Here is a 9,020-nt window from a genome sequence, read left to right on the forward strand (position 1 = left end):
AGGGTCCGACCACTTTGGATCTATAGTACGTAGTCTTTTCCTATATTTTCTATAAGAAGCTGTTTCCAGGACTTGAACCTGTGACCTCATGGTCACAAAGCAGCGGTAAAATAGAAGGATAGATAAAATTCCATGAGTCGATCCTAAGTAAATCGACAGAGGAACTACAAACCGATGCACAGGATCAGAAGAGATCCATGAGAAGGCCACATTTGAGAGAGCATGAGAAGATCCTTGAGAAGACCACATTCCAAGAATTTCCTCAATACTTCATGACCAGTTCAATGCAAGAATCTGCCGACAAATAGCAACAAGTATGGCAGGAACAACACAATTACACACGATATTAAGGGTTCACTTATTAATCATCCAACCTCCAAAGCCACTCACATCATTAAGTATGTAAGCACAACCAAACATAACAGAGATAGAAAGACGACCAAAACAGAAACTGAAAACACCATTGAGTACACCGACGAGACAGAAGCAGCGCCATGAGCAGGCACTTACTGGCCACCACGCAGGCGGAGCACCAGGTGAAGGGTAGACTCCTTCTGGATGTTGTAGTCTGCCAGGGTGCGGCCATCCTCAAGCTGCTTGCCGGCAAAGATCAGACGCTGCTGGTCCGGGGGAATGCCCTCCTTGTCCTGGATCTTCGCCTTCACATTGTCAATGGTGTCCGAGGACTCCACCTCCAGGGTGATGGTCTTGCCGGTGAGCGTCTTGACGAAAATCTGCATGCCTCCACGAAGCCTGAGCACCAGGTGGAGGGTGGACTCCTTCTGGATGTTATAGTCTGCCAGGGTGCGGCCATCCTCGAGCTGCTTGCCGGCGAAGATGAGGCGCTGCTGGTCCGGAGGGATGCCCTCCTTATCCTGGATCTTTGCCTTCACATTGTCGATGGTGTCCGAGGACTCCACCTCCAAGGTGATGGTCTTGCCGGTGAGGGTCTTGACGAAAATCTGCATGCCTCCACGGAGCCTGAGCACCAGGTGGAGGGTAGACTCTTTCTGGATGTTATAGTCAGCCAGGGTGCGGCCATCCTCCAGCTGCTTGCCGGCAAAGATGAGGCGCTGCTGGTCCGGGGGGATGCCCTCCTTGTCCTGGATCTTGGCCTTCACATTGTCGATGGTGTCCGAGGACTCCACCTCCAGCGTGATGGTCTTGCCAGTGAGGGTCTTGACAAAGATCTGCATGCCTCCACGGAGGCGGAGCACCAGGTGGAGGGTGGACTCCTTCTGGATGTTGTAGTCAGCCAGGGTGCGGCCATCCTCGAGCTGCTTGCCGGCAAAGATGAGGCGCTGCTGGTCCGGCGGGATTCCCTCCTTGTCCTGGATCTTGGCCTTCACATTGTCGATCGTGTCAGACGACTCGACCTCAAGGGTGATGGTCTTGCCGGTGAGGGTCTTCACGAAGATCTGCATCTGTAAATACAAAGTAAAATAAACCCAGAGTAAGGAGCAGTTAAAAGGAAACATGAGGACATTAACAAAACAAGTACAGAGTGAGATGAAATCCTAGCTACAAATCAACAAACATCTCAATATAAAGTTGAACAAACAGACTACACTAGCAAAAATCCGATATATCAATACAATCTTTCTTAGCCTGGTGAGAAGGACGATTAATCTAAATTCTAGCAGATCTATGCTCAAGTTGGGCACAACAATCTAGAAAAGTGTAGAAGAATCAACAATAACAATATCACGAATTTCAGAGTAGAACCGACAGGCAACTACGAGGCTGAACAATGAATAAGCTGGTAAACAAATCCAGAACCAACAACCTACAAGAACCCAGCATAAACTTGGCAACAATCGTACGGAACCAACCGGCTACACAAGCCTAGATGGACCGAACCAACGACGGTCGGCAGATCTACTGGATAATCCATACATAATCGCGGTGGGGATTTAATAACAGACGAGCAGAATCACCTTAGTTCTACAAGAACACGACACGCAAACTTGGCAACAAACGAGCGGAATCAACCGCAGCTACACACATCTAGACGGACCGAATCAACAACAACCGGCGGATCTACTCGATGATTCGACGCATGATCAAATCAACAGAAATCGATCAACAGATAATAGGTCTCCAGCCCGCAGATCTACCCAATACTAGAACATAGAGCGAGCGGAATCGAAAGGCGGAGGGATCGGAAACTCGCGTACCTTGAAGGAGCGTGAGGGGGGCTTGTCTTTCGATCGGTCGAGGATTTTCTCGGTGAGATCGCGGAGAGGGGATTGGATTTGTTTGGTGGACGGGAGAGGAGAGGGGGGCGGGGATTTTGTAGTCGGGGAGGGGACGCCGGGTCAGACGGGAAGGGAGGAAGAGTCCCGCAAGGCTACGGCACCGGTGACGTGTGGCGTGGGAACAACCAGCCGATAAGATTATTTTTTCCCTCTGCTATATATTTTCTCGCTTTGTTTTTATTTTTCAAAAACTAGTCACTGGGTACGTGCATTGCATGTTAATTTGAAAATATATTAAGTGCATGCGGATATTAAGTAGGATATTTTTTGCGTGTTATTATGTAATTAGCACTATTTTGGCATGAAATTAACTGCACGCTAAACGTGTTGAACACTCGACATTGAAGCAGTTTAGGTTGTTGGATTGACATGATTTGATGGCCGAGATTAATTAAATCTGCCCGTTTGGGTCCTTTTATATTGGTATAGATATAGATGCTAAACGTACATGCACCTAGAGGCCCTTACGGGGACCTTTCCAAGAAACTAAACACTGCCCCTGATTCTCAGGGGGTGGGACCTGCTTTGGCAACTAAAATTCAATCACAAACTTTTACGTCACATTGTTTTCAAGTCAACCTGTAAAAGCCTGTATAATCCTGTACGTGTAACATTACTGTTTTTTTACCTATCAAGCAAACCGATAGCCTGTTTCACGGTATACATCATCTACAGCCGCGGACAGCATTCCAACCCCTCCAACACCCGGACACGTTCGTCAGCACGGACCGGTCATGCCTTAAATTTTTTTTCTTTCCACACCCGCATATCTCATATCTCGCACCTTATATACATACTACACATGTAACGTAAGAGCTACTCTACGTGATCAGACAACGCACAATGAAATCGGCATCAAACGGACAACTAAATGCACATAAATGAACTATACATCATCTAAAAACATCGGAGTTCATCGTCAGACAAGTTCTTAACTTCAACAACTAAAAAACGACAATAAACATAGGAGCAGGAGCGTCTTCATCACTTCCTCGTCGGGCCTTTCCCCTTCCGGTCGTCGGCATAGTTGTAGGCGTCCGCGGCTGTGGAGGATCTTGGTCGTTGGAGGAGGAGGTGGAGTTGTAATCGTCGCCGTCGTCGGAATCGAAGAGGATGCTCAACCCCTTCATCTGGAGGACGACCTGGTCCCGCTGCCGCTTCAACTTGGCGAGCCGAGCCGCCTCCTTCGCCTCACGCTCCGACTCCTCTGTGGCAAGCCAAAGCAATTTTGTGTCCTTTCCCATAGGCGACGAGTGTTCGTCTCCGCCATTGTGAGCGACCGGCGGTAGACCCAAGCAAGGAGTCGTTCATCCTCATTAGGCTTCGCTGACATCCCACGGCGGTGGCGCATGATACATTCATTTTGCATCATGCTTTTATATTGATATTTATTGCATTATGGGTTGTTATTATACATTATAGCACAATATTTATACTTTTTCTCTCTTATTTCACAAGGTTTATATGAAGAGGGAGAATGCCGGCAGCTGGAATTCTAGACTGGAAAATGAACAAATCTGAGAGACCTATTCTGCACAACTCCAAAAGTCCTAAAAATTTACGAAGAATTATGTTGTAATATATAAAAAACATTGGGTGAAGAAAGTACCAGAGGGACCCCACCAGGAAGCCACAAGGGTGGGGGCGCGCCCTAACCCCTAGGTGCGCCCCTTGCCTTGTGGGCCCCCTAGCAGGCCTCCGGTCCTCATCTTCTGCTATATGATGTGGTTTGACCTGGAAAAAATCAAGAGGAAGCTTTCGGGACAAAGCGTCGCTGTCTCGAGGCGAAACCTGGGCAGAACCAATCTAGGGCTCCAGCGGAGCTGTTCTGCCGGGGAAACTTCCCTCCGGAAGGGGAAAATCGAAGTCATCATCATCACCAACGATCCTCTCATCGAGAGGGGGTCAATCTCCATCAACATCTTCACCAGCACCATCTCCTCTCAAACCCTAGTTCATCTCTCATATCTGATCTTTGTCTCAGAACCTCAGATTGGTACTTGTGGGTTGCTAGTCGTGTTGATTACTTCTTGTAGTTGATGCTAGTTGGATTATTGGTGGAAGATCATATGTTCAGATCCTTAATGATAATTAATACTCCTTTTATTATGAACATGAATATGCTTTGTGAGTAGTTACGTTTATTTCTAAGGACATGGGAGAAGTCTTGTTATAAATAATCATGTGAATTGGGTATTCGTTCAATATTTTGATGAGATGTATGTTGTCTATCCTCTAGTGGTGTTATGTGAACGTCGACTACATGAAACTTTACCATTGTTTGGACCTAGGAGAAGGCATTGGAAAGTAATAAGTAGATGATGGGTTGCTAGAGTGACAGAAGCTTAAACCCTAGTTTATGTGTTGTTTCGTAAGGGGCTGATTTGGATCCACATGTTTCATGCTATGGTTAGATTTATCTTAATTCTTATTTCGTAATTGCGAATGCTTGCGAGAGGGGTTAATCATAACTGGGAGGCTTGTCCAAGTAAGGACAACACCCAAGCACCGGTCCACCCACATATCAAATTATCAAAATAACGAACGCGAATCATATGAGCATGATGAAAACTAACTTGACAGTAATTCCCATGTGTCCTCGGGAGCGCTTTGCTTTATATAAGAGTTCATCCAGGCTTCTCCTTTGCTACAAAAAGGATTGGTCCACCTTGCTGCACTTTAGTTACTTTTGTTACTTGTTACCCGTTACGAATTATCTTATCACAAAACTATCTATTACCGATAATTTTAGTATTTGCAGAGAATACTTACTGAAAACCGCTTGTCATTTCCTTCTGCTCCTCGTTGGGTTCGACACTCTTACTTATCGAAAGTACTACGATAGATCCCCTATAATTGTGGGTCATCAAGACTCTTTTCTGGCGCCATTGCCGGGGAGTGAAGCACCTTTGATGAGTGGAATTTGGTAAGGAAACATTTTATATTACGTGCTGAAATTTACTGTCACTTGTCGCTATGGAAAATAATCCTTTGAGGGGTTTGTTCGGGGTATCTTCACCCCGACCGGAAGAACAAAGAGTTGCTCCTCAACCTACTGCACCTACCAAAAATATTTATTATAAAATTCCTCCGGGTATGATAGAGAAACTGCTGGCTAATCCCTATGCAGGAGATGGAACATTACATCCTGATATGCATCTAATCTATTTAGATGGAGTTTTTGGATTATTTAAGCTTGCAGGTTTGCCCGAGGATGCTGTCAAGAAGAAGTTCTTCCCTTTATCTTTGAAGGGAAAGGCATTGACTTGGTATATGCTATGTGATCATATTGGTGAAGGAAATATGCCCTAGAGGCAATAATAAAGTTATTATTTATTTCCTTATATCATGATAAATGTTTATTATTCATGCTAGAATTGTATTAACCGGAAACATAATACATGTGTGAATACATAGACAAACTTAATGTCACTAGTATGCCTCTACTTGACTAGCTCGTTAATCAAAGATGGTTGTGTTTCCTAACCATGAACAAAGTGTTGTTATTTGATTAACGAGGTCACATCATTAGTTGAATGATCTGATTGACATGACCCATTCCATTAGCTTAGCACCCGATCGTTTAGTATGTTGCTATTGCTTTCTTCATAACTTATACATGTTCCTATGACTATGAGATTATGCAACTCCCGTTTACCGGAGGAACACTTTGTGTGCTACCAAACGTCACAACGTAACTGGGTGATTATAAAGGAGCTCTACAGGTGTCTCCAAAGGTAGATGTTGGGTTGGCGTATTTCGAGATTAGGATTTGTCACTCCAATTGTCGGAGAGGTATCTCTGGGCCCTCTCGGTAATGCACATCACATAAGCCTTGCAAGCATTGCAACTAATAAGTTAGTTGTGAGATGATGTATTACGGAACGAGTGAAGAGACTTGCCGGTAACGAGATTGAACTAGGTATTGGATACCGACGATCGAATCTCGGGCAAGTAACATACCGATGACAAAGGGAACAACGTATGTTGTTATGCGGTCTGACCGATAAAGATCTTCGTAGAATATGTAGGAGCCAATATGGGCATCCAGGTCCCGCTATTGGTTATTGACCGGAGATGTGTCTCAGTCATGTCTACATTATTCTCGAACCGTAGGGTCTGCACGCTTAACATTACGATGACAGTTATTATGAGTTTATGCATTTTGATGTACCGAAGTTAGTTCGGAGTCCCGGATGTGATCACGGAGAGTCTCGAAATGGTTGAGACATAAAGATTGATATATTGGAAGCCTATGTTTGGATATCGGAAGTGTTCCGGGTGAAATCGGGATTTTACCGGAGTATCGGGAGGTTACCGGAACCCCCCGGGAGCCATATGGGCCTTAATGGGCTTTAGTGGAAAGGAGAAAGGGGCAGCCCAAGGTGGCCGCGCGCCTCCCCCCTCCCCTAGTCCTATTAGGACTAGGAGAGGTGGCCGGCCCCCTCTCTCTCTTTCCCCCTCAGGGAATCCTAGTCCAACTAGGATTGGGGGGGGGAGTCCTACTCCCGGTAGGAGTAGGACTCCTCCTGCGCCCTCCTCCTGGCCGGCGGCCCCCTCCCCCTTGGCTCCTTTATATACGGAGGCAGGGGGCACCTCTAGACACACAAGTTGATCCTTGAGATCGTTCCTTAGCCGTGTGCGGTGCCCCCTGCCACCATATTCCACCTCGATCATATCGTTGTAGTGCTTAGGCGAAGCCCTGCATCGGTAGAACATCAAGATCGTCACCACTCTGTCGTGCTGACGGAACTCTTCCCCGGCGCTTTGCTGGATCGGAGCCCGGGGATCGTCATCGAACTGTATGTGTGCTAAGAACTCGGAGGTGCCGGAGTAACGGTGCTTGGATCGGTCGGATCGGGAAGACGTACGACTACTTCCTCTACGTTGCGTCAACGCTTCCGCAGTCGGTCTGCGTGGGTACGTAGACAACACTCTCCCCTCTCGTTGCTATGCATCACCATGATCTTGCGTGTGCGTAGGAAATTTTTTGAAATTACTGCGTTCCCCAATAGTGGTATCAGAGCCTAGGTTTTATATGTTGATGTTATATGCACGAGTAGAACACAAGTGAGTTGTGGGCGATATAAGTCATACTGCCTACCAGCATGTCATACTTTGGTTCAGCGGCATTGTTGGACGAGACGACCCGGACCAACATTACGCGTACGCTTACGCGAGACCGGTTCCCCCGACGTGCTTTGCACATAGGTGGCTTGCGGGCGACTGTCTCTCCAACTTTAGTTGAACCAAGTATGGCTACGCCCGGTCCTTGCGAAGGTTAAAACGGAGTCTATTTGACAAACTATCGTTGTGGTTTTGATGCGTAGGTGAGATTGGTTCTTGCTTAAGCCCATAGCAGCCACGTAAAACTTGCAACAACAAAGTAGAGGACGTATAACTTGTTTTTGCAGGGCATGTTGTGATGTGATATGGTCAAGGCATGATGCTGAATTTTATTGTATGAGATGATCATGTTTTGTAACCGAATTATCGGCAACTAGCAGGAGCCATATGGTTGTCGCTTTATTGTATGCAATGCAATCGCGCTGTAATGCTTTACTTTATCACTAAGCGGTAGCGATAGTCGTGGAAGCATAATATTGGCGAGACGACAACGATGCTACGATGGAGATCAAGGTGTCACGCCAGTGACGATGGTGATCATGACGGTGCTTAGGAGATGGAGATCACAAGCACAAAATGATGATGGCCATATCATATCACTTTTATTGATTGCATGTGATGTTTATCCTTTTATGCATCTTATCTTGCTTTGATTGACGGTAGCATTATAAGATGATCTCTCACTAAATTATCAAGAAGTGTTCTCCCTGAGTATGCACCGTTGCGAAAGTTCTTCGTGCTGAGACACCACGTGATGATCGGGTGTGATAGGCTCTACGTTCAAATACAACGGGTGCAAAACAGTTGCACACGCGGAATACTCAGGTTATACTTGACGAGCCAAACATATACAGATATGGCCTCGGAACACGGAGACCGAAAGGTCGAGCGTGAATCATATAGTAGATATGATCAACATAACGATGTTCACCATTGAAAACTACTCCATCTCACGTGATGATCGGTTATGGTTTAGTTGATTTGGATCACGTGATCACTTAGAGGATTAGAGGGATGTCTATCTAAGTGGGAGTTCTTAAGTAATTTGATTAATTGAACTTAAACTTATCATGAACTTAGTACCTGATAGTATCTTGCTTGTTTATGTTTGGTTGTAGATAGATGGCTCGTGCTGTTGTTCCGTTGAATTTTAATGCGTTCCTTGAGAAAGCAAAGTTGAAAGATGATGGTAGCAATTACACGGACTGGGTCCGTAACTTGAGGATTATCCTCATTGCTGCTCAGAAGAATTACGTCCTGGAAGCACCGCTGGGTGCCAGGCCTGCTGCTGGAGCAACACCAGATGTTATGAACGTCTGGCAGAGCAAAGCTGATGACTACTCGATAGTTCAGTGTGCCATGCTTTACGGCTTAGAATCGGGACTTCAACGACGTTTTCAACGTCATGGAGCATATGAGATGTTCCAGGAGTTGAAGTTAATATTTCAAGCAAATGCCCGGATTGAGAGATATGAAGTCTCCAATAAGTTCTATAGCTGCAAGATGGAGGAGAATAGTTCTGTCAGTGAGCATATACTCAAAATGTCTGGGTATAATAATCACTTGATTCAGATGGGAGTTAATCTTCTAAATGATTGCGTCATTGACAGAATTCTCCAATCACTGCCACCAAGC

The 9,020-nt window shown here is 45.8% G+C and overlaps 1 protein-coding gene across 2 annotated transcripts; it reads right to left on the reverse strand.

Annotated features, from left to right (window-relative positions):
- Nucleotides 1–334: 334 nt before the first annotated feature.
- Nucleotides 335–2,335, reverse strand: LOC125517575 (polyubiquitin). 2 transcript variants are annotated; one of them, XM_048682781.1, is made up of 2 exons: nt 2,178–2,335; nt 335–1,424 (listed from the first exon to the last, which is right to left on the reverse strand). In XM_048682781.1, the coding sequence occupies exon 2, from the start codon at nt 1,422–1,424 to the stop codon at nt 507–509; it is 918 nt and encodes a 305-aa protein (XP_048538738.1). In that variant the 5' UTR covers nt 2,178–2,335; the 3' UTR covers nt 335–506. The 2 variants fall into 2 exon arrangements, with proteins under 2 accessions (XP_048538738.1, XP_048538739.1); XM_048682782.1 differs by lacking the exon at nt 2,178–2,335 and adding an exon at nt 1,938–2,155.
- Between the last annotated feature and the right edge of the window lie 6,685 nt (nt 2,336–9,020).

This window comes from Triticum urartu, chromosome 6, assembly GCF_003073215.2.
Source record: "Triticum urartu cultivar G1812 chromosome 6, Tu2.1, whole genome shotgun sequence".
In the NCBI taxonomy this organism is placed as follows: Eukaryota; Viridiplantae; Streptophyta; class Magnoliopsida; order Poales; family Poaceae; genus Triticum; species Triticum urartu.

What these genes read in the sequence shown, in the direction of transcription:
- LOC125517575 (XM_048682781.1), bottom strand. Translation starts at nt 1,424, where the DNA reads ATGCAGATCTTCGTGAAGACCCTCACCGGCAAGACCATCACCCTTGAG.